General features: G+C 46.0%; 1 protein-coding gene across 1 annotated transcript in view; it reads left to right on the top strand.

The window, feature by feature from the left end:
- Gabbr2 (gamma-aminobutyric acid type B receptor subunit 2) overlaps nt 1-26,343 on the top strand; it is a 332,778-nt gene that overhangs the window by 199,065 nt on the left and 107,370 nt on the right. Inside the window, exons 6-7 of the mRNA XM_042697162.1 lie at nt 39-239; nt 13,567-13,803. Of these exons, the coding sequence (XP_042553096.1) occupies nt 39-239; nt 13,567-13,803 (438 nt within the window). The remainder of the gene's footprint in view (nt 1-38; nt 240-13,566; nt 13,804-26,343) is intronic.

Here is a 26,343-nt window from a genome sequence, read left to right as displayed (position 1 = left end):
CATCTCACCACTGCCTTCCCGGCCTGTGTCTCGCGCAGGCCTTCGAGGAGAGCATGTATGGTAGCAAGTACCAGTGGATCATCCCGGGCTGGTATGAGCCCGCCTGGTGGGAGCAGGTGCACACAGAGGCCAACTCATCCCGCTGTCTGCACAAGAACATGCTGGCTGCCATGGAGGGATACATCGGTGTGGACTTTGAGCCCCTCAGCTCCAAGCAGAACAAGACCATCTCGGGGAAGGTCAGTGCCTCCGTTTGTCTTTCATAGCCCCAACCCTCCCCCCTCCCCCCTGTCCCCCAATCCCGATTCATCCTGGCTGATCATGTTAGCCAAAGGTACGTGGTTAATGTTCTGGATGGCGCTGTGACATTGAGTCAACGACTTGGCCTCTCTGAGCCTTGACACGTGTAAAAGGGAAATAGCTGTACATGCCTCCAAGGGAGCAGTGAGGTACTGAGGTACGGATGCGTCATAGCTGAACCACGCTGGTTGGCTGAGAGGCGGGGACCTGGCTTGCTTCGCTGTTGTTTTGGTGCTGGGTCTTGACATCGAGGCCTTACATTCTCATTTGGCATTTTCACTTGAGGCTGATGATCTACCACTTGAGCCACAGCTCTGTTTCTAGCTTTTTGCTGGCTAATTGGTGATAAGATTCTCATAGATTTTTCCTGCCTGAGCTGGCTTCAAACCATGATTCTCAGATCTCAGCCTCTTGAGTGGCTAGGCTTACAGGTGTGAGCCACCAGCATGGGCTTGGCTTTTGCAACACCAACTACAGGGTTGTCAAGGCTCGGCCGGGGCTCTGTTCTGTACTCCCATGACCTGGAATGTGGTCTCATTCATGTCTCATTGCTCTGTCCTTGGCTGGAGTGAGGGACCCCAGCTGGATAAGCTTGACATGAGCCCTCCATCCTGCTGCTTCCCTCAGTCAGTGGGGCTGACAGCAGATTGTGCAGGGTGCTGGCACAGCTGAGGGTGAGGCTACAGACGGGGGAACCGATGTCTTCTACCCACTGCCCCTGGGAGTCCCAGGACTGTTCAAGGTCAAGGGTGCCTGTGACAGTATTTCTAACGTCCCTGTCTGGACCAGGGTGGGGTGGGGGGGATCTAGATTGAGTGGTAGTGACCCACATGAGAATAGCTGTACTTATGTTTGCCCTGACTGAGCCAGGTCCCAGGGCCCCCACAAATGGTTCTTCCACCCAACCCAGGGCTCTTACAGATCCCATTCCATTTAAAGGAAGAAAAAAAAGAGCATCATAATAAAGTGTGTATATATATATATATATATATATATAATTTTATTCATTATTTAATCTCAATCAGAGCCAACGTCTACAGCAATGATTTATGGATTTGTCAAAAGGTAGCAAATCATTAGGATGGATTTTGTAAACAAGTCCTTAGATCATGTTGGCACCTGGTTAGAAAATGCCTAAGGAAATGTTTTCATATCAAAATCAATGCCTCTGTGGAAAAGAAAAACTTTTTGAGTTGTTGAATAATGAGCAGAAATAAGTCATTTTATTTTGGTAAATGTTATTTTTAAGGGTGTCAAAATTTGCAATTTATTAAGATACTTGGTTGCACAGATATCTTTAAATCTTAAAAAAAAGTATTAGAAATTAGTATGAAATTTGAGGAAAATGCAAAAACTAAGGAAGAAACCCCCAAAGGCAGCTGAATAAGAGGTAACTGGAGACCTGGGGAAGGTCAAAGTTGTGAGGTGGAGAGGTAGGCGTGGCCTGTGGAGGCGTGGCCTGGAAGGGGCATGACCTGAAAGAGCGAGGTCTGGATAGGCAGGGACTGAGGGGGCGGAGCCTTGAGATGAGAGGGGTGGGGTCTGAAGGGTGGAGCCAGAAAGGGGCGGAGCCTGGGTTGCAAGACTCAGAAGGGCTGCAAATGCAGAGAATGGAGTATGAATGTCACCTTTCCCCCAGTGGAGGGAGCTGCCCTAGGGAGCACAGGCCTTGGGAATGCACTTGAGGACCTTCCTCAGGAAGGTCTCCTGAGGAAATATCCTAGCATTTATGACAGCGTCCTCTACTTTTGTTTTCTACTGCTTTACCTGAGTGTACAGGAGACAGCTGCTCCCCACAATGACCCATACCTGGGGATACTTTGGGGCTGCACACTCACCCTACAGTTATGGACAACCTAGATGACTCCATAAGTCAAGGAGATCCAGCCTTGTTCTTGCAATTTCTGAAGCAAAGGGTGGCATTTCCCATGCAACCCTATGGTGACAAGGTAACCGAAATCCCCAGGGAGGCTTGCTTCCTCTGAGAATCAGAAAGTGTCAGGTCCACCCCAGAGATAAGTTAATGTCTCCTCCCACCCATCCTCAGTTCCTGTCCAAGCAGAGGACCCACTAATCATTTCCCTACCTGTCCTTCAGAACCCCCCGACCCCCAGCCACATAGGACCCATTGACCCCTGTGTTAATGTTTAGCTGAACTGATGACCTTGAGTACTGTCCCTCCTACCACCAAGCAGCCCCAGTCTCTACAGCCTGGATGGACACAAAGGGCAAAATTTAAGGATGCTCAAAAATTCAGTAATCAAGATGTAGACAGATGATGATTATATTATATAATCTGTAATCTTTATGTAAATACTATCATGTAATCTATAAAGATTCTATATAGTTATATCTATATGTAGATACAAATATATAGATACATCAAAGTGCTTTCCTTTAGAGAGAGTTGTTGATAAGAAAAATTTTCATGATCATTCTCTGCACCTAACCTCCACTGTGAGACTGGGACAGCATGCCCCACTGTACCCAAGGGGAGACCAGAGTGTTTCACCAGAGCATGCGGGGTATATTGCTGTGGGCTTAAGGTTACATCTTTTGGTGTCTATATAAGCCTTGAAGTCTTTGTCTTGTAGGAGGGCTCTGATCCATCCTGCTGCTTCTTGCAGCTTCGTCAACTTTAGTGAAGACTTTAAAGTCTTCCAGGGCAATTACTCCAATCCAAATTTCATGGTTCCCAACTTCTGTCTGGGCCACAGTTTCATCAATCTGCTTGTTTGCCACAACAATCTCACCCCAGAGCATGATGGGACAAAAGCACAGGTGAACTGTGTTAACCTTTGGATTGTTGCAAACAGTCATTTTATAGTCCGGGTCATCTCTGAGTTGGGTGATTAATCAAAATAATATTTTTATATAGGATTTTTATAGCTAAAAAGCTATTTGAAATGGTTTAGGAGATTTGGGAAGCTAATTTAAATACATCTACCTTGAAGTCCTATAAATAGGTTGTTTTTAATGGACAAAAATTCTTTCATATGATCTACCCCCAAGGCTATGAGGGTATTTTCCACCTTTGTCTTATAGAAGCTTTGGTGTTTGGTCTTCCACATTTAGATCAACAATCAACCTGACAATGTGTGCTTGTGTTGGTATGAGGTAAGGATCATGATTCCTTCTCTTCTTCTTTCTCTTCTCTTCTTTCTCATCTGGTTTTATGTTGGACCCAGAATCATTTATGGAAGTGCCCAACTTTCCCCATGGTGTGCTATGATGTCAGCTCATTACCAATCAAATGGCTGTGGGTACATGGTTCCATTTCCAAACCTCATTTTCTCTTTCAGCTCTTTGTCTTTCCTCAAAACACCTTGTGTTCTCTAGCTTTGTACTATTAGTAAGTAGGTCCTCCTCTGTAGTAATTCTTGGAGATTGGCTCAGCTATTCTTGGCCTTTTGCATTTCCATATACATTTTAAATCAGGTCATCATCACATGCACAAACCTGTCCTGGTTTTTGTGGGAATTTATTTTTATTTCATTTATTTTTATCAAATCTGTGGATTGATTGAGGAAAACTGGCTATTTGGTAATGTAGTCATCCACTGCAAAAACTTTGCCTATTTCTGCATTTTAGTAAGTTTTCAATTTATGGGTAGAATTCTCACCCATATTTTGTTTGGTTTATTTTTGGGCATTTGATGTGCTGTGATGAATTCGTGTTCAACATTGCTCTTGGGGTCATTCTCGAGGGTGGAATTTCTGAGTCATAGGGGGAGCACATGCTCAGCTTTAGTAGACACAGCCCATCAGTGTTCTAAAGTGGTTACACCATGTTACACCCCCTCCAACCGGTAGCGGGGCTCCCAGGCACTGAACATGCTTACAACATCGGGTGCTATCAGGTTTTATTTTTAGTCAATCTAGGGGGTGTGCGGTGTTATCTCATTTTTGTTTTAACTTGTGTTTTCCTGATAGCTGATGAAGTTGGCATTTCTCACGTCTTTGTTAGTCACTTTGATACCCTTTTTGGAGTTGCCTGTTCAAGTCTTTGGCCTGTTGGATTATCTGCTTGTTCCCCCACAGATTTGCAGTTCTTTTTTCACTTAAGAATGGCCTTGAAGGTAGGTAGAAACTTCTTAAATATTCTAGATATGAAGCCTTTGATAATTATATGTATCATTTTCTCCCATTCTGTGGCTTATCTATTCATTTTAGATAGATAGATAGATAGATACACATACATGTACATGTACATGTACATATAAACAGTACTGAGGCATGAACTCAGGTACCCTACTCCTTGAGCTACACCTGAAGTTCTGAATATATTTTGTTGTTGTTGTTGTTGTTTGTGTTTTATGTGTATATGTTAGTCCTGGGGTTTGGAATTGAGGCCTAGGCACTGTCCCTGAGCTTTTATTACTGAAGGATAGAACTCTACTCCTTAAGCCACAGTTTTTTGGTGCCTAATTAGAAATAAAAGTCTTGTGGACTTTTCTGCCTTAGCTGGCTTTGAATCATAATCCTCAGATCTCAGCCTCCTGACTCACTAGGATTATAGACATGAGCCACCAGTACCTGACTCATGATATATTTTGATGAACAGAAATTCTAAATTTTAATATAATCCAATTTACCTTAAGATATTACTTATTTATTCTTATTTTATTGAGGATTTATTATTTATTTATATTTATTTTATTGGGGATTGAACCCAGGGCCCTGTGCATGCTAAGAAAGTACTGTACCACTGAGATACATCCCCAGCTCACATAATCCAATTTATTAGTCTTTTTATTAATAGTATATTTTTGTTCTGTGTAAGCATTTTTTATGGTACCAGATCTTTTGCTTACCCAGCTTGCTTGCTTGACCGATTATCATTTGAGCTATTCCTCTAGCCAGGCATTTTAATACTTATTTTGGAGATGGATCCTCACAGATTTTACTACTCAGGCCCTTGTGGGTAGCTAGTATTATTACATACATGAGCCACCAGTAGTACCCAGCTGTAATTTTTGTGCATCCAAGATCATGAAGAAATTTTCCTATCTTGTCTTTTTAAAATGTTAATTATACCTTATATACTGAAGTGTAGAATCTACATACATGCTCCAAAATAATATATATTTTCCTTATGGACAATTGATTCAGGACCCTTTATTGAAAGGGCCATTATTCCTAATTACAGTATCATCTTTGTCATAGATCAAATGACTGTCTATAGTGTGGATAATCTGTGGGCCTTCAATTATCTTTCCTTTCTCTTTGTCTTTTAACCAATACCACATTGTCCTGATCACAGCAATTTTATGAAACCAATACCTGGTAGTATAAATCCTTAATCTCTGTTTTCCCTCTGTAAGATTTGTTTGGGTATCTTGGCCCTGGTCTCTCAGATGAACCCCTTCTATTACCTCCCTTTCCTCCCTGTGTTTCTGCTCTGTTGAGGATCATTATCTTTCTGCCTGAAGTATTCCTCTGAGTCCTTTTTTCACTGCGAGTCTACTGGATACAAGTTATCTTCGCTTCTGGATGATTGAAATTTTCCTCATTTTCATTATATTTAAGTAGTTGTACAAAGGAGGTACCATTTAGCAAAGCAGTTTATGAAAACAATTCATTTTGATCAGTGTCACCCCCTTATCATCTCATCCCCCTTTGACCCACCCCTTCCTTACTTTCCTTAATTTTGTGTTATATACCATGAGTTCCTGACTACAATCTTCTCCTTCCCCTCCCCAACCCTGGCTTTCTTCCCTTAGTAGCTAAGGAGCAGCTCTAGCTTGTCTATTTCCTCTTTCGTAACTGTAAAATACTGTCCCATTGTCCTTGGGCTTCCATTGTTCCTAAGAAGTCAGCTGTCAGACATATTGCACCTTTCAAAGTTTTTATTTATTTTTTAACTGTTTTGGTCTTCAACAGTTTTATGTGCTATGGTCAAGTGAGATTTTTGTGTTTGTCTTGGCTGGAGTTTGCCAAGCTTTATAGAACCTCATGAAGCTGTGGATTGATGTGTGTTGGAGGAAATTCTAGAATAATGTCCCTTTGCTTATCTTCCTAGATGTGATACATTTCTAACTCTATGTTTATCTGGTGCTTGTGTCCTACTTTCTATCAGTTTTCTTCCTTGTGCTTCCTTCAGTCTGAATATTTACCACTAAGTAACGCCTGTTCTCTAAGCTACTTTCTGGTGGTCCTAAAACACTGTCTGTCTCACCTGTGAATTATTCTTCAGTAGTTGTATTTTTTCATCTTTAGAATTTCCACTTTATTTTCTCTTATTCATTTTGTAGCTTTCTGTTCTCTGGAGAGTTTCTGTAGCTTTCCATCTCTTTCCTTTAACATGGGCACCTTGCTGTGTTCAAAGTTCATTATGTCAAGGACTTCAAGACTTGTGGATCAACTCTGGTTTTCTTTCTATTTTTTCTTTTGTTCTTCCTTTCTTCTCTCTTTTATTAAAACATCTGTGTGGTGTTACTTTTCTCTAGAGAACGTTCTTAAATGTGGGTTCAGTTTGGGGTGTTTAAAAGGCACAGACTATTCTGATTTGCTCTGATTCCTAGTTTTTGGTCCTTCAATGTTCTTCCTGGAAACCCTGGGGTGTTTACTGGCTCTAGAATCCAATTTTTATCTTCCTAGTCCTGAGGCTCTAACCAATCTATTTGTTTCCTTCTCACTTTGCTTGGTTTCTAAGCCCCTTGCTTTGTTCAATTTAGTTGTCAATATCTAGCATGGCAGAGCCATTTAGGATGCTGGACTTCCTCTCTTGTGGTTCCATGTCTTCTGGATCCTTAGCCCTGCACATCTTGCTGTCTTGGTGATCCTGCACTGCAGCCATGATATTCCCAGCGAGGGACTGCTAAAAGCCCTGGCCCAGTACTTCCTGTGTCTGCAACAAACCTCCCTGTTTAACAAACCAACAAGCACTCAGCATAAATGTTATGTCCATCTCAAACCAATTCTCTTTCTCGATTCTTCAATCCTGACGGCCCTGGTTGCTTTCTGATGTCTTTTCTATTGTATTCTGCTTTCCTAAGTGTCCTTGGTGGAAGCTTTTGCCTGGCATAAGCCATTTCATCAGTGTCCTAGTGGAAATGTGAGCCAAGATGATTTAGCTTAGTAGGGAGAGACTGTCCCTTGGGAGGGGTGAATGCATCCCTCTCCTCAGCTCTTTGAAGGGAGAAGCCATGTGGCATGTGGCCCCACAGGAAGATATAACAGGCTGAACATGAGTTACAGGGCCATAAATGTCTCCACCAAGGAACAAGGGTCATAGGAGCAGCAGGCATTCAGGGGTGGAATGCTCAGCTAGAAGAGGAGGGATGCCACAAACACCTGGAAGTCTCTGCTGAGAGGATCCAGCAGTTCTCCAAACCAGGCTCTGGAATCACACCTCCCACAGGGGTACCAGACAGGATGCTGCCTGTTTGAGGGGAGCAGGGAGTAGGATGCTGGAGATGGGGGAAGGGTGCATCTCCTCAAATTCCCTCCTTCTGTGCTTCTCCCTGGCCCAGCTTGGTTCTGTTGGAACAGTAGTCCCACAACACTGTGGGATTAGCAAGCTTGTGTGAGCTAACCTGGCAAACTATACTCTAGTTTCTGTAGGAAATGTATTCCAAGTTCCAACAACTGCAGTTCAAAACTATTCCAGAGCACAACTGTTGGTAAGGGGAACAATCTGTCTAGACCATTGTCTTCTCAGAAACTTCTAGCACCTGACAATAAACTTGACCTCGGAGGATGAGCCACTGATAAGCAGTCAATGGCAGCTTTACAAATAGAGAATGCTGCCTGACCTGTATAATTGGAGGCCTGTGTTAGGGACAACTACTCCTTCTTCACCTATAATGGAGAGTGCTTCTTCATGGTCCCACAATGCTAGAAACAGTGGTGAAGGGCCTGGAATAAAATAAGGGCCTGGTTGCAAAAACTTCAGGAAAGAAGTCATTTTTCAGCTTAGCCATACCTGTGTCCAAGGACTCTCCCACAGAAACATGGCCAACAGCCATACTTCAGTGTTCCCAGCCCTACTTCCACTTCTGTCTCTGGGGGAAAACTGCTTTATAAGATAGAAAAGATGTACATCTGCAAGTGGTAGTGTAAAAAGTAGACAGAGGCTTCAATTGGCCCAGGGACCGATGCAAATAAACTATATGGTCTTGGTCTTCTTACTGCCCACATACATACACACATATGTACATGCACACAAACATCATCACACACATATACATGCACACTCATGTGTACACACACACACATGTGCACACACACAAAATGTTCCTAGGAGGTAATAAAAAAAAAAATCTTAGCCCAGCACTAGTGGCTCACACTGGTAATCCTAACTACTCAAGAGGCTGAAATCTGAGGATTGCAGTTCAAAGCCAGCTAGGCAGGAAAGGCTGTGAGACTCTTATCTCCAATTAACCACTTGAAAACTGGAAGTGGAGCTGTGGCTCAAAGTGGTAGACTGCTAGCCTTGAGCAAAAGAGCTCAGGTACAGGCCCAGGTCCTGAGTTCAAGCCTCATGACCAACAAACAAACAAACTCAGTTACCTCCTGGTGAGACTATATCTAGGAGTGTCCACCTCAGGTCCAGATCTCCTACTTTAAATAAAAGCCTTGAAGGATGATCCAGAACCACATTCTGGTTGGAGAAATGTCTAGAAATATCATCTGAAAACTAGGCATGGTGGCATATACCTGTAATAAAAGCATGCAAGAGACTGAAATAGTAAGATCATGATTTCCAGGCCAATCTCGACTCCATAGAGAGAATTTGCCTCAAAAAAAAAAAAATAAAAGGGGATTGTGGGACCCCTGGCTGCTTCTTTCTCTTTGCTCCTTTTCTGGTGATATGAGTGGGTTTTCTCCACATCTTCCCTGCCGTGTTGCTCTGCCTCACCATGGTCAAAACAATGGGGCCAACCTAACCTGGACTGAACCTCAAAAATGTGAGCCCGAAACACACTTTCTTCTTTGTAAGTTGGTTGTCTCAGGCATCTGGTTATAGTGATAGGAATCTGACTAACACATATACCATCACCCTTGGATGCCTTCGTTTACCTAGGAGACTACTCCTACGAGCAATCTAGTAGGACAGAAGAAATCAAAAGGCCTCATCATCCTATACTTAGAGAGATGAATCAGAGAGATGTACTCCAAAGTAACTTTTAAATACTTAAGAAACATCTAAATTCACAACCAGAAATCACATTTGAAACCAAAGAAAACACAGCCAAGTAATAAAAGATGGAAAATAACAAGTCACCAGAACAAACCTTTAAAAGATATAACTATCACCATAGCAATGTGATGAGAAGAAGAAACTACCCAAAAAATAAAGAACTATTGGTCAGTATGTGAAATTAGCTCACTCTCACGCTATCAATCAGAGATAGGAAAATTGAAAATAAGAGACTATTTTTCTTCTTTTTTTATTTTAGCAAACTGACAATGATTTTTAAAATGAAAATTCCTATTGCCAAAGACACAGGGCAGGGAGTACTTTCATTCACAGTGGAATTGTACCTTTATTTCTATCTGGAGTGAATTCTTTGGCCCTGTAGTATATGAACAGGTATTTTCCTGAATTTTAGAGATGGAAAAATAGAGGTGTACAAAGGGCCTGAGTAGTCAGGTGCTGGTGATTCATGCCTATAATCCTAGCTACTCAGGAGGCTGAGATCTGAGGATCACAGTTCAAAGCCAGTCTGTGAGACTCCAATAAACCACCAGAAAACCAGAAGTGGCACTGGGGCTTAAGTGGTAGAGTGCTCACCTTGAGCTGAAGACAGGAACAGCACAGTTCAAGCCCCACAACCAAGCAATAAAACGGAGGGGGGGCCTGAGCAGGTATGTCTGGTTTGAAGACAAGACAGGTCAGCAATTAGAACACATATGGAGCCTAACACTAGTGGAGTGTGAGGGAGGGGTGGATGGACACACAATCCTAAGTAAAGACAGAAGAGAGAGAGCTGGGGTTCAGCTTCAGGAGGCACAGAGCTGGAGACGTTTCTGGATACAGCATACAACCAGAGCAAAAGCCCTGGGGTGCAAGCAAACTTGATGGAATGAAGGACCAAGAGGTTTAAGGAAGACAGCACACCTCATTCTGGACCCCTGCATGATCCCAGGAGGACTGGAAATGGCCACAAATGATGACAACACTTCAAAGCCTGCCTTCCTGGACAAACACTGAGCCTTTATGGTGGGCAGCAGTGTGTGACTAACTGGGTGGCTCAGATAGACTAGCTGTGCTGGCAGAGAAGCAGGCTGGCTTCTAGAGGAACCCCAGGGACACACTGCTGTGTGTTTTCCATGAGAGACACAGCCGTGATGGCTGGAGACGCTGCGCTTCCAAGGGAAACTGTGAGCTGAGAGAAAGCCTGAGCTTCCCAAACAGGACCTGAGACGAGAAAGAACAATGCCAGGTGCAGTGACTCACACCTTAATCCCAGAAACGGGAGATAGAGATCAGGAGGATCATGGTTTGAGGACAGGCCAGGCACACTGTTAGATTCCCATCTTAACAAATAAATCAGGTGTGCTGGGACTCACCTGTAGTCCCAGCTATGTGGGAGGAATAGATAGGAGGCTTGAATTCTAGGCTGGGCCGCGCCAGGGGCCAGGGTGGGGGAGGGGGGAGAAAAGCGGGGGGGGGGGGGGGGAGGGAGGGGGAAGACCTTATCTAAAACACAAATGAAGCACAAAAGAGCTGGGTGTGTGGCTCACATGGTTACATGGTTGCATGCCCGCCTAGCAAAGTAGGAAGCCCTGCGGCTGGGACAGGCTCATGTCTGGACAGGCAGATGTACCACCTGTGTGGGTGACCCCACAAGAGTCCCTGCTTCTTGTCATGGTAGGCCCCACCCACCCAAAACCCTTGCTTTTTATTCTGGTTGTATGGTCTTGAACTCAGAGCCTGAGCACTGTGGCTCTGTCCCTGAGCTCCTTTGCTCAAGGCTAGTGCTCTACCACTTTCAACCACAGCTTCACTTTCAGTGGTCAATTGGTGATAAAAGTTTCATGGGGACTTTTCCCAAGTAGGCTTTGAACTGTGATCCTCAGGCCTCAGTCTCCTAAGTAGCTAGGATTATAGGTGTGAGCCTCTGGCAGCCAGCTTAAAGGCCTTGCTTTTGATGACACATCAACTCCCTTCCCTGACTACTAGATGTCAAAAACAATTTGGGTTGGCTTCCCAAGTACAGTGATGACCTCAGCATCAAAGAAGGAAGATTCAGATGAGGTGGGATGGGGGGTCATCTGACCATGCATGCACACATAAGCTCTGTGGCTTTGTGTAAGTCTCTGGACCTCCCTCAGGCTGTATACCCAGGAGGCCTGGCTAACCAATTCTAAGGGCCTTTCCCAGTATACACAGACAAGGATGGAATCAGTGATTTCTCTGTGTGATTTGCCCCCAAGGAGGGCTTTTCCAGAGATGAAGCGGTGGCCTCTGATGACTTTGCTGGCCAAGGAGGTCAGAGTGATTTGAGAAAAGGCCCAGAGGGGCAGAGAGCTGTGGATCCCCAGGTGGCATCAAAAAGGCAGTTTCAGTACTTCATGGCCACAATCAAAATGTGAATGTCACCTATGAAATCTTTTGTGAAATTCAGCTCAGTAAAAGAAAAACACTATTTATTTGCTGGGTGCTGGTGGCTCATGCCTATAATTCTAGCTACTCAGGAGACTGAGATCTGAGGATCATGGTTCAAAGCCAGCCTGGGCGGGAAAGTCCTTGAGACTCTTATCTCCAATAAACTACCAGAAAACTGGAAGTAGGGCTGTGGCTAGTGGTAGTGTGCTCGCCTTGAGCTGAAGAGCTGAGGGACAGTGTCTAGGCAACAGAGTTCAAACCCCACGACTAGCAAAAAACAAACAAACAAAAACCCATTATTCTTCTTTTTTAAATATTGAGCTATGCCCAGACCCAATTGTGTTGTGAAAGAGAAGAGGAGGAGATACAGGAGGCCTATACATTTGGGCAGCTGGGATGAACACTTAGAGTTCATGTTCTAAGAGAACCTGGCCTACGCCCCATAGGCCTCAGACTCTACCAGGCCTGGGGGACAGCATGCTTGGAGCCTTCTAGACTATTCCCTGTGTTCTCTCCCTATGCACAGGGGTGGATCTTTTGCCTGGGTCAACTCCAGTTCTTGAGGGCAGTCTCTGCCTCTGGGGGTCCACAGATCATTGAGGTTAGAGGCTGGAGCTGTTGGGGGGTGGGAAGGGAAGAGGATTAGAGAAGGCAGGCTCCCAGTAGGCAATGTCTGGCCTGAAATGCTGAGTAGCCCCACAGTTCTGAATTCAAACTGGGTCTTTCACATCCTTGGTACTGAACACTTGATGACCTGGGTATAGCTTAAATGTTTAGACATAAGGTGTGTGAGCCTCCATGAGTGCTATAGCCTTTGGCCCTGCAAATACGAGGAGGGGGGAGGCCTAGACAAGGTGCATTACTGCCTTTGCTGAGTAATGTACCGTAGACGGTTCTGTCTCAGCCATGTTCACTAGTTCTGTGCCCTAGTCCAGTCTTTTCATCTGTAACATGGGAATAGCCCTGACACCTACCTTCTGAGTTGTTGCAGCATTAAGAGGAAAGGGCCCAGCACTGGTGGCTTACACCAGTCAGCTACTCAGTAGGCTGAGATCTGAGGATCACAGTTTGAAAGTCAGCCCAGACAGGAAAGTTTGTGACATTCTTATCTCTGGTTATCCACCAAAAAGCTGGAAGTAGAGCTGTGGCTGAAGTGGTAGGGTGCTAACCTTGAGCAAAAAAAAAAGTTCAGGGACAGCATCCAGGCACTGAGTTGAAGCCCCAGGAACAGCACAAAACAAGCAAGCAAGCAAGAGAGGAGGAGAGAGGGGGAAAGGGAGGGAGAGAAGGAGAGAGGAAGGAAGGAAGGAAGGATGGAAGGAAGGAAGGAAGGAAGGAAGGAGAAGGAAGGATGGGAAGGAGGGAGGAAGGAAGCAAGGAAGGAAGGAAGCAAGGAAGGAGGGAAGGAGGGAGGAAGGAAGGAAGGAAGGAAGGAGAAGGAAGGATGGGAAGGAGGGAGAAAGGAAGCAAGGAAGGAGGGAGGGAGGAAGGAAGAAAGGAAGGAAGGAAGGAAGGAAGAAAGGAAGGAAGGAAGAAAAGGGAGGGAGGGAAGGAGGAAGGAAAAGAGGGAGTGGAGGGCGTGAAGGGAGAAGGGAGAGGAGGAGGATCCAAGGCTCAGCATCATGAGGGCACACAGTGGACACTGAAGAGCCCGTGTGCCCAATGCCCCTGATGTAACTTGGTGCCCACCCCCACCACTTGCTTTTGCAGACTCCACAGCAGTACGAGAGGGAATACAACAACAAGCGCTCTGGCGTGGGGCCCAGCAAGTTCCATGGGTACGCCTACGACGGCATCTGGGTCATCGCCAAGACCCTGCAGAGGGCTATGGAGACGCTGCATGCCAGCAGCCGCCACCAGCGCATCCAGGACTTCAACTACACAGACCACAAGCTGGGCCAGATCATCCTCAACGCCATGAACGAGACCAACTTCTTCGGGGTCACGGTCAGTCCACCCCTTGGGCTCTCTGTTCTCCTTAGTGCCCTTTGGTACCATGCAGGGCAAGAAGAGGGGGTGTTATATACTTGGTGGGCAACCTGTTCTCTGAGATCATTGAAATTTGGGGAGGGAGTGTCATGGGATTGCAGGGCCGGTGATAGGAGGGGAAAACGCTTCCCCAGAAGTCACAGATAAGAAGGGTATAGAGAGTAGTCTATACCCTGGCAGGCGCACTTTCCCCTGGGGTGCAAGATCAGGCTCAAATCCTGAGCCTTCACTCACAAGTTACCTTCTTTGAACTACACAGTTTTCATTCACATGAAAATAAGGATAAGACTGCATCCTAAGGGAGCTATAAAGATCAGCCATTGCACCGTTCAAGTGGCTAATATTTTATTGTGCAAGCTCATTGCTCTGAGCCTCAATTTTCTCATCGGGAAGTGGAGATAATAATACATGTCTTAGCCAGGCGCCAGTGATTCACACTTATAATCCTAGCTACTAAGGAGATCTGAGGATCACAGTTCAAAGCCTGCCTGGGCAAGAAAGTCTGTGAGACTCTTATCTCCAATTAACCCCAGAAATGGAGCCGTAGCTCAAGCAGTAGAGTACTAGCCTTGAGAAAAAAACAAAACAAAACACTAAATGACAGTACCTAGGCCCTGAGTTTAAACCTCAAGACCAACATAAGAAGGGAAGAAGAATAAAAACAACTATGTCTTGCATGGAAGTTAGGAACACTAGCATAGCTAATGGTTCTTGAGTACTACTACACTAAGCACTTTATATAGATCAATAATGTATGCCCAATGCTAAGCACCCAGGAAACTCAAGCACTGTTCATAATGGGTCCTTGCCCTTTTGCCACCCATGGAAAGAAGATGCTATTGTTATCTCCCTTAAGGAGGAAGAGACTGGAGCTCAAGTGCTGAGTACCATAGCTAATCAGAGGCAGAGCTGGGACGGGGACCTCGGTCTGCAGTCACTGCTGCACCTCCCATGACTGTAACTTCTTGCTGAGCATGGGAGTGGTCTTCATTTATGTTTCCTGGTGAGGTTTTGCAGCACATAGAGGAAATCTGTCTGCATGGATTGGATGGGCAAAAGTGCTGCCATCTGTTCTCAGAGCTGTTTAGAGAATGGATCCATCGTGGACTGTTTCAAGGAGTAGATAAGAGGAGCTGATTGGTGTGTTTTTTTAATGCCTGGATGCTTGTACAGAGACTTGCTGCTGTTATGGTGGGCAGGGACTAAGCAGGTGCTGAGCCTGTACAGAGTTATATAGATGCCCAGAGAAGAAGGGCTTCCTGTCTTGGGGCCCGTGGTCCCAATATCAGAGTGAGATCTGGACTGAGACCTTAAAAGTATCTAGCAGGAGTCAGAAAGCCCTAGCAGGAGGGATTTCTGTGATCTCCGGTGAAGTCTTGGAAGGCTTCTTGGAAGAAGGGGCATGTGAGCTGTACCTTGAGCAATGGGAAGGAGCAAGATGGTAGAAGGAAGGTCTAGCTTTGTACCAGATGGGGCATGGTGTATGTGGGGCAGGCGAGAGGATAATTACCTGGGCCAATGCTCTGGGAATCTGAATGATAAGGCTGGTAGGCTAAGTTGGACCACTTTGGAGGGACGGTCTCGGGATGCTGGCCTTGATCTTATAGGCCAACTGTTCTTGAAGCACGGTCAGCAGCACCTGGGAGCTTGATAAAAATGTAGAGTTTCAGGCTCACATTCTCTCGATCTCTGGGGTGGGATTCAGAAACCTAGGTCCTTCACAGACCTTCTAGGTGATTGTAATGCACAGCAGAATTTGAAAACCATTTCTGTAGGTGACAGAGAGGCTTTGAGATTTGAGGAAGGGAGGGAGGGAGGGAAGGAGGGAGGGAGGGAAGGAGGGAGGGAGGAAACTTCTCTTATCCAGGCACTGTTGTCTCAGTCTGTAATCCTAGCTACTCAGGAGGCTGAGATCTGAGGATTATAGCTTTAGGCCAGCCCAGGCAGGAAAATCTGTCTCTTATCTACAATTAGCAAGCAAAAGGCTAGAAGTAGAGCTGTGGCTCAACTGGTGGAGCACTAGCCTTTGGTAAAAGCCAAATGAGAGTGTGAGGGTCTGAATTCTAAGCTCCAGTGCCAGCACGCGCGCACAGACACACACACACACACACACACACACACACTCACACACACACACACACACACACACACACACACACACACACACACAGGATTTTTCCCAAATCCCTGGTTAGAGGGATCTGAGCACCCCAGGACTCCATTCCCACCTCTCAGAAGCAAAAACTTTGTATAGCTGTTGACCCAGTGCATCTTTATAGCACAGCCTAGATTCAGGGCGGAAACTTAACAGCTTTCGTCAGGCTATAGTTAAAAAAAAAAAGGCTTTTATCCTCAGAACCTCTTGTTATAAAATCCCATAGGGAGCCTAGTATATAAGCCGGGTAAAAGAGGAACTGCTCCATTAGCAGAGGAGCGCAGAGCCTTAGCTGTTCTGCCCCTCTCTCTGCAGCCCCTCTCACTGCTGCCTGGCTATGAAGGCAGGGCACAGGACCCGGCACCATGTCCCAGGTTCTTCCTTCCCTCCTCCCTGCACTTTTTCACAGGCTGGGACTCAGGGTGGAGCCATGATGGTGTTGGGCTGTTTTAAACATGGCACACTTATTTTGTGCTTTGCATCTGATTTGGAATCCGAAGCTGAGGTGGATGAACAGTGAATGTATAGAGAATCGAGGAAGTCTTTGTACCCCTCTAAAGCCCCAGATGCAACATTTTGTCTAGTTACATGGTGCTATTTCCCAGGAGATGGTTCATAACCATTTGTAAGCTCTCCCTTCCAACCAAGCCAAATACTTGATAAGCAGGACTATCTAAAATGCTCTCCAAGGCTTGGGAGATGGTTTTGAATGGGAAATTCCTTGACACCTGCTCCTGTTTTGTGATTCAGTGAAGAGCAGGCTTGAAGATCCCCAGCTTCAAAGCCTTTGTGAGGTCCAGACAAGGGAGGTGACTTGAAGTCACTAGATGAGACACTTTGTCTCATCAGAACCCTGATGTTAGGAGCCAGACTGGGCATGCCTCTTCCATCTCTATGCCATGTCCTCTTCAGGCCTGCCTTTCATTGAGAAAGGTTTTGAAGTTTCTTAGTCTTGTTTTTCTTCCTTCTCCTCCTCTTCATCCTACTCCTCCTCCTCCTCCTTCTCTCTCTCTTTCTCTCTCTCTTTCTCTCTCTTTCCTCTCTCTCTCTCTCACACACACACACACACACACACACACACACACACACACACACACACACACACACGTGATATCTGGCAAAAGTGCCCCTGTGGTCCAAGGAAACCACAGAAGTCCAAATCTAGCCATCAATAAGAGAGAGAGAAGAAGAAATAAATGGAAACATTTTCCTTTTTTTTCTGAAGGTTTTCATTATCAGGCACACATGGTCTCCATTTTTCTCCTCTCAGGCAGACGCTGCATTCCGGGTCACCCTCATTCAGCACATTTACTATACGGAAAATCATTTAAACACATTAAATTAATTATATCCGTGATTCAATTCCAATTGATTCAGTGCTCTCTGCTGGGAGCTAGGCCTGCCTTCTGGTTGGCATGTTGATGAAGAAATGTCTTTCTTCCATGCACCCCAAGTTGGAGGTCCGCCTCTGCTTTAAGTTCTTTGGAGCTGCCCTGGGTGGGAAGGCCTGGGTGGCCCATCTACATGACCCCTGAATGCTTGGCCCGGCACATTCAGCCCTAGGGTCCCATTCAGCCCTGGAAATTCCAGGAAGCTTCTGCATCAAGAACCCCCCTCTGCCAATCTCCAGCCAGGAGATTCAGCCGAGAAGTGGCTACTGAGGTCCCAAAGGCTCGGTGCACTCCCAGGACCCATTTGGTGAAAGTGATAAGGAACTGGGACCCAGGCTCAGCTCACTGGGGGCCATGATTCCTGAGAGTCTGGATACTGAGACCCTCCCGGGAAGGTTTCTGAAAATTCATTCACTGATATCACCCAGAACTTCTCGTTCACTGGCCTTCCAGCAAGCCATCTGCATGATTCTCAGGTAACAACCTGGAGAATTATTTTGGAACACACACACACACACAGTCGAACCTTCCACCAGGGATAATGGACAAGTAGATGGATGAAGAATTGGTGGGCAGTATGCAAGCTCTGTTGGGGGGAGGGGAGGAAGAGACAATGGTTTATTTAGGGAAAAGCACCCAAGAGACTGTCCTTCACTTTGCTGAATCTCAGCAAAGTTAAAGTATGCATGGTTGGCAGGTGCCACCCTGTGGTCTGTACTCTGTGCCATGTGCTGGGCTGAGACTGCAGACTTCTGGCTTTCAACCCCTCTGTACATTGCAGGGCCTAACATGCTCTGCGAATTGGAGATCACAACCCTTCAAAACATTTCTGGAGACATTTTGCTAAGCACTCAGATGAAAACCAATGTCTAGTATATATATATTTTTTCCAGGTGGGGTGATTTCATTCTTTCCCAGTTCCAGGCTCTAAAAACAAAGGTGTTGCCCTTAGTCACAAATGGTAGACAAATGCTCAGGGTATATCAGACTAAGCTACCAGGGCGGTACCCACAGTAGGCTCTTTGGCCTTCTGAGTCCAAAGTCATCCTGTTTTGTTTGTGGTGTCCCATAAAAGGCTAAATTAATAAGATCACACTTCACCCTCTTACTAATGCACCCCATAGAATGGTTTACCAGATATGTGCACACCAGACATGGGGCCATGGCCGTAGGGACATGGAGAGACATTCCTGGTGACTAGCATTTGAGGTGAGGGCTTCATTCTGGCTAAGCTGTTTCTGGCGATTGCCCCTCACTCCCAGTGGGTGGACTCAATATGAACCATTCACAACTTGGAAAGGGGGTGGCCCATAAGTTTGTCTAAACAACAGAAGCTTCTTTCATCTTCTGCCTGCTTCTCATCCAGCTGCTGGACCTCTCAGTGCAACGTCTGTCGGGTATGGCTACCCTAGCTAAAGCCTCTCCTCTGTGGCTTTTGTCTCCTGCTCAGAGGCCAACAGGTGTACTTGCAGAGGATGCTGATATGTTTGCTTTTTTGATGGCAGAGAGGAATCCAGGCCTGGCTAGAGCATCCTTTAACATTTTTACATAATTGTATAAAATTATCTCCACTGAGACTTAAACACCACCATTATCTCAAAAGAAAACCTCCCTGGGTATGGTGACACACACCTGTAATCCCAGTTACTCAGGAGGTAAGATAGGTGGAGAGCCTGTTTGAAGCCAGCCCGGGCAAAATTAGCCAGACTATGTCTTCAAAAACAAAAGACCAGCCAGGCACTAGTGGCTCACGCTTGTAATCCTAACTACTCAGGAGGCTGAGATCTGAGGATCATGGTTCATAGCCATCCCAGGCAAGAAAGTAGGTGAGACTCTTATCTCCATTTAACCCCTAGAAAACCAGAAGTAGCACTGTGGCTCAAAGTGGTGGAAGACTAGCCTTGAGGGGAAAAAAAAATCTCAGGAAAAGCACCCAGGATGCAGGTTCAAGCCCTACAACTGACAAAAAAAAAACTGAAAGGGTCAAGCAGCAGAGTGCTGGCTTTAGTAAGTGTGAGGTCCTGAGCTCAATCTCTAGTGCCAGTTCCAGGCAGTGGGAGGGGAGGAGAGGAAAGAAGGAAGGAAGGATGTGGATAGCTAGAGAAAGCCAGTGAGGAAAATGACATTCGTGCTCTTCTCTCTGTGGCTGGGCCTGATGTGATCCTGAAGTTGCATGGTTATTTTTTATTCAGAGGACTTTACACACACTTGAATGGAGAGAAGTAGCTGGCCATCACCTTTGGGAGCTGGGCTCTTTCTCTCCCTCTTCTCTGATCACATGGAGTCTAGTTTTCTTTTTTCCAAGGCAGAAGAAGCTAAACCTCAAACTTCCCCACAACCACACCTTTGTGTCTTGTGTTTGACACCTTCCATTAGCCCAGTGATGTGTTTTTAAAAGACAAATTTGAGTGAGTCAGGAAACAGAACTCAAGAACTCCATCAGAAGTGGAAAGAACTCAGCCACTCCAGGACTTGTCATCTTCGGGGGCTGATGGTTCCATCAGCTATGGCTCCATTCCCTACGTGGGCCATTGTGATCTGCCCATTTCTGCTCTGTCTGCTCAAGATGGTCACTCAAGAACTTGTCTAAAGCTCTGCCTAGGCCTGTTGTATCTGATCTCCTCAAAAACAGGGTTTCTCCAGGTGAACTCTGGCTGGTCTCCCAAAGCCTATCACCTTCTCCCATTCTGAGGTCCCTCCTCAAGAGCCTTGGTAATCACCAAGGACTAACAGCAAACCCTTCCAGAACTTCCTCTACACCTCCACTTGTCCCCACTACACCCCAGACTTAGGTAGTCCCAGTGGAATTGCTCCCATACACACATGTAATGTAGGAACCAACAAGACAATTTGGTCTCTCTTCCTTCATTCCCTGGCTAACCAGCCCACCTCAGAGGTGCACAAAATAAACCATTCAGGGCACAGCCATCATAGTAAGCTGCAACAGGAATTGCCAATTTGAAAAGACAAGCAGAAAGAAGCCTAAGATTTCTGTGATTTTGGTGGACTTGTTTGCTGTTCTGTACCGCAGTTTCCTCATCAGCAGAGAGAAAGGAAATACATCCTACTTCCAAATGGCAATAGTGCTTAGCGCTCGGTATCAGCATCATATATGAGGACTGCTTTTAGGATGGTGCTTTTGCAAAGGTCAGGATTCATGTGGGTTCAATCAGGCAATTGTCAAAACCGAGTTGTAGTAAATAGTCACTGGACACCTGCTTACTAGGCACTTGTCTGTTTTACACATCTGATCTCATTTAATCCTCACAATAATAAACCAGTCTCTTAACTTGCATTAAGGCTGGAGTTGTCCATGTCAAAGCAGAACTATGTGAAGTCTGCCTATCAGCAAGCACACTGTTGAGCCCTCACCCTGCTGGCTCCTCACTCCAAGGGGATGAATTATCTGAGCAGTGGTAAGAATCTGATCACAGACCTGCCTCCTATCTAACTCAATGCCACTCAGCTTCCAGCCTCCTGACTCCACCACTCAACAACATGCTAATTGCCCCAGGTGCTGTGGGCCCCCCACCCAGATCTCCTGGGATCCCTTTTAGGTGGCTGGCAGGATTTGCCCATCCCCCACATGCTGCAAGTGTGCTCTATTGGCTTATACCTGCAGCCTTCCCTAAACATGGCCTTAGGAGAGCTAAGATTCCTAGGAGCTCCACCCCAATACCTCATCAGAGGCAGGAATGACTGAGGTGGGGGGACCCTGTGAAGGGGGTCCCTGAAGCCAGGTTCATCTGAAACCACTTATGGGCAGTGGCTTCCTTTTCCCTCTTTCCTGACAGCAGGTCCTTAGCCCATGAATCACTTGAACATGTTCTGGGTGGAGCAGGAGGAACACCCTGACACACTCAGGTGTTTCTATGGGAGATCGAAGTGTTTTCAAGAGGAAATGTGTACTAGCACCTAATTATTGTATTTGTGTTGCATGCACAACTGGTCCTCTGCACTCCAGGAAAGGCGTGCCCAGGCTCTGTCTGACATGTCACCTGTCCCCTGCCTGTAGTAACCAGCTCAGGAGAGCCCTCCCCCCCCCCCCACACACACACATTTCCCCTCCAGTGAACCAGTATCTCATTTCTCCACTTTGAGCACTTCACACCTCGGGGATTGCTGCTAACCTCCAGTCACCTTGGTGAGACAGAATCCACACATGATTGAGAAATCCAATCACACTCTTCCACACCAGTGCCTTCCGGGCGCTGTACGCTAACGAGCCATTTTCAAGCCAATAACTAATCAGAACTGACAACATTCCTGTTGGACTTGGAGTTCTCAGATATGCTAATAGTGATTCCCAAATTCTTACTGTGATGAGGTCAGTAATGCACCCGAGTTATGCAATCTCCTGTGTGCGCACATGTGTTTGATTATGTATCTGTATGAGCGCATGTGTGTTGCAGCAGTGAGGCTCTTACCTTGGTTTGGGGGCAGCAGACGAGCCCATGAGCCCATTCTTTCCCTCCTCCAGTCTCTCATCTTTCCCATCAGCCTCTTTCTGGGACTTGAACCCCAGGCCTGAGGGGAAAGGGAAGTTGTCAATGGGCCCTCTGTGACTTCACACTGGCAGGAAGTTTTTGAGCAGTAATTGCTGGCAGTAAATCAACACTGTGGTACTAATCAAATTCAAGGCAGGACTGCCCTGTTTTCAGAAGGGGTTCACAATCCATACTACCTTCCTTCCTCAGCACAATGCTTACCTGAAGCTACAGCTGCCTGTGAACCAGCTCTTACCACACTCCAGGCAATCCTCCAGGAACCTTACACATGTGATGCTCAGATCTACCCCAGAATGCACCTGCCCATGAGCAGCATCAGCCTGCTCCCTCTTCTCTCCCCACTTCTTGTCTCTGCCCTCCTGTCACCCTCTCATTAAGGCCTTTCCTGACACACTATGTAATAGCAACTCCTGCCTCTCATTGGCTCACGGCCCTACCCCCTCATTTCTCTCCAAATTAGTCACTTTGACAAACCACATTTTTTGTTGATTTACTGTCTCTTTTATTATCTATCCCATCTTCAAGGCTTAAGACCAGGCACCTAGGACATAGTAGGTGCCTGATAAATATTGGTTTAATGAATGAATGGTTGAAATAACTAATGACTGTCATAGATTAATGAAAATGAGCCAGGCCAGACACAATAGCATACGCCCATCCTCCCAGCCCTAGAAAAGTGGAGGCACAACAGTCTTGAGCTCAAGCCCAGCTTGGGCAAAGTGAGCAAGACTCCTGTCTCAAAAACAAAACCAAAACAAGAGTTGGGGATATAGCTGAAGTGGTAGAGTCTTTGCCTAGCAAGTATGAAGCCCTGGGTTCAATCCCCAGTACTAACGACTCAGCCAGATGAATGATTGCCCAGGAACCTCAGGAAGTAAGGAAAGTTTATCTAAGGCTTCTCTTCTATCTGACTCAAGCCCATGCTTCTAAGGATTCAAACATTTCAATGAGTATTCCCAGCACTCCCACCTCCTCTGGTAAAATAGGGGAGGGCCAGGCAGGAGGGGTAAAAGGTAAGGGTCAGCCTCTCAAGAACATGATCAGAGAACAACCAGGTGACCCGCACCGGGCCAGGATGGCTAACCCCAGGTCGGTGGCGCAAGGCATTGTGGTTCTTGCTCTGCCCTGGACTTTTTGTGTGTCTCTCTGTCACATTGCACTGGACAGTGCCACTATAGTTATCCCTGTGCCCCTGGTGGTTCAATAGGTCCTGCCTCTTAGTCTGTGAAATGATTACTTGACTGAATGAGTTGGGTAATCGTAGCACCGAGAGTGAAAGCTGCTGTGTCGAGGTCCCCAGTGCATTAATGGTAAGCTCGGTTTGGAAAGACAGCCCAGTACTTCTCATTCTAAATGCAGACGGCTCATAAGCTTGTGCTCCTGGGCGTTGCTGGGCCTACTCTTCCTCGTTCACTCCAGCAGGATCACAACTGACTGCAGACAATGCACAGCACGGAAAAACCTCCTCCTCTGCTGTCACAGATCAAATTAATGTGTGTCAGCAATTTGCTGGAGTTGATGCCTGGCCCTCCCCAGATTGCAAATTCGACTTCTTCCAGGCAAGAGGAAAAAAAGCTAGTTTCGTTTTTTTTCAGGGCACCAGTGGCTCATGTCTATAGTCCTAGCTACTCAGGAGGCTGAGATCTGAGTACTGCTGTTTGAAACCTGTGCAGGCAGGGAAGTCTATGAGACTCTAATATCTGATTAACCACCAAAAAGTTGGAAGTGGAGCTATGTCTCAAGTGGTAGAGTGCTAGCCTTAAGCACAAAAGCTCAGAGACAGTGTCCAAGCCCTGAGTTCAAGCCCCAGGACTAACATGCACACACGCACACACACACACCCCCAGAGTTTGGGGGAGTGAGTCACCTATGAGTACTTCTACAGAAGCACTGGGTGTGACACTGCTGGGCCCTTGAAATGAACAAAGAGGATGCGGCCAGAGGTGCTGGAGACAAGGTAGTCATGATAGCAATCATTGGAATAACTGATGCTATGATGTCAGGAAGGCTGGCAGCTAGGGCACTGACTGTATGTTGGGCACCACGCTAAGATCCAGATGGTACCATCTCATTTAATCCTTACAGTAACCCCATCTACGGGCCAAGATGTGTCCCCCAAATTCCTGTGTTGAAGTCCTAATCTACAGAGTGTAAGAATGTGACTATATTTGGAAACCAGGTCATTGAAGATGTAATTGGTTAAGTTGAGGTTATACTGGACCAGGTTAAGATGAAATCCTCATGAAGAGGGGATATTTGGAGACTGAATGAAGGCAGAGGGAGGGGTGATGCTTCAATCCACTAGGGAACACCAGCTATGGGAACAAATCACCAAAAGTCAGAGCCTCCCTCCCTCCCAGCCCTCAGACAGAATCAGCCCTGCCCACACCTTGATTGGGTATGGGTGACACATTTATGTTGTTTAAGGCTCCTAGTTGGTGGTGCTTTGTTACAGCAGCTCTAGAAACTAATACACATACCCACAAAATAGAGGCTGTAGGTACTTTGCAAGTAAGAAAACTGGGAAAAGTTAATTAATTTGCCCAAGACCACAGAGTTCAGTTCAGTGTGTGTGTGTGTGAGAGAGAGAGAGAGAAAGAGAGAGAGAGAGAGAGAGGGAGGGAGGGAGGGAGGGAGGGAGGGAGGGAGGGAGGGAAAGAGAGACTGTACATTTTGGTACCATGGCTTAAATTCAGGGCTTTCACACTCTTGCTTGGCATTTTTGCTCACAGTTGGTACTCTACCACTTGAACCATGCCTCCAGTCTAGTCTTTTGCTGCTTAATTCAAGTCTAGTGAACTTTTTTCTCCAAGCTGGCTTTGAACCTCAATCCTGAGATCTCAACCTCTTGAATAGGTAGGATTATATGTGTGAGCCATTGACACCTGGCATTAGTCTTCATTTTTAACTATTACCCTAAACAGCTCCCCTTCTTTGGGAGCAAAAAATGAAGAACCACTGACCAAAGGACAGAGCTGAAATAAATCAATGAGAACGTCACCTCCCACCAGCGTACTTTCCAGCTGCAGAAATGATGGCACTAGGGAAGAGGCTGAATTAGAGGCCAGGCCGAAGCCAGGACTCAGGCCCCGTGGTTTTAGGCCAGCCGTCCTTCCCCAGCCTGGCTTCTCCAGTATAAATGTCTACAGTGACATTTTGACCAACTATTTACTCCTGGTACATTTTTTTCACCTCTTCCCTGGCTTGAGGGAAAGAGTATTTTATAACCTCAACTTAACGTTCATATCTATTCGTATACTTAACAGTACATGAATAGATAAGAATATTGCTCTTTTTCATTACATACAGAATATGTCCACTGTAGAAAATGTAAGAAGTAAAACATCAGAAATGAAAGTCACCCTAACTTAGTCATTCAAACAGACACTTCTCCTCCCATGGAGGAGGGGAACTTGTACTCAATGTAATGTTTTAAATTCTTTTAGCCTTTTTTAAAAATCAAATTATAAAGTTTGTCCTATGGCCATGGTTCTCAATCATTTTAACGTTACCACTGATTAAAACTTGGAATTTGAAGGGATGGGAAGGGGAAACAAAAGAAGAGGCAACAATGCTTGATAAGAAATGTACTCATTATCTTGCCCATGTAATTGTAACCCCCCTATACGGTATTTTCACAATAAAAAAATTTTCATCTCAAAAATAAAAACTTGGAATTTGGGGGCTGGGAAGGTGGCTCAGTGGTAGAACGCTTGCCTTGCATGCATGAGGCCCTGGGTTCAATTCCTCAGCACCACATAAGCAAAAAGAAAAAAGCCAGAAGTGGCACTGTGGCTCAAGTGGTAGAGTGCTAGCCTTGAGCTGAAGAGCTGAGGGACAGCGCCCAGGCCCAGAGTTCAGGCCCCACGACCGGACCCAAAAAAAAAAAAAAAAAAAAAGACAGGCACTAGTGATATGTCACTGGTAAAGTTAATACTTAGATCAGATCCTGAATGGATAAAAAGAAAAAAAAAAACAAAAACCAGAAGCCCTCTATAATGAGTCAGGTCAGAATGTACCTTCCCCCTATCCCTCCGCGCACCTTGGCACATGTCAAGGTATGTTAGCCGCCAGCTTGCTAAAGCAGAAAGGAAGTTTCCTGCAATCAAGAGAAGACAGATGACACAAATTCTAGCCGACAAGATGTACGGCTCTGAACCCTGATGGATGCCAGCTCAGCCTGTGTGTGCACTCGTGGAGGTGACTTAAATACTCCCCAGGAGGCACCCCAGGCCTGCCTGGCTGATGGCCAATCCTGTGGGAGTCAGGGAGAGTGAAGAAGGCTTCCAAGATCCATTTTCTCATAGACTTGTGAGCCCCAACATCACCCCACCACCTTGTGTGGGGTGGGGAGTGGGGTAGGAAGAAGGATTTAAGCTTGCCAAAGCTTACCTGTAAAGACCTAGAATCTGGTGGCCAATCTGGTGGCCTTGTGGAAAAGGGG

This window comes from Dipodomys spectabilis, unplaced genomic scaffold, assembly GCF_019054845.1.
Source record: "Dipodomys spectabilis isolate Male_0828 unplaced genomic scaffold, ASM1905484v1 ptg000006l, whole genome shotgun sequence".
Classification (NCBI taxonomy): Eukaryota; Metazoa; Chordata; class Mammalia; order Rodentia; family Heteromyidae; genus Dipodomys; species Dipodomys spectabilis.
The sequence above is the reverse complement of the archived record's forward strand: the minus strand, read 5'-3'. Positions and strand labels throughout refer to the sequence as shown.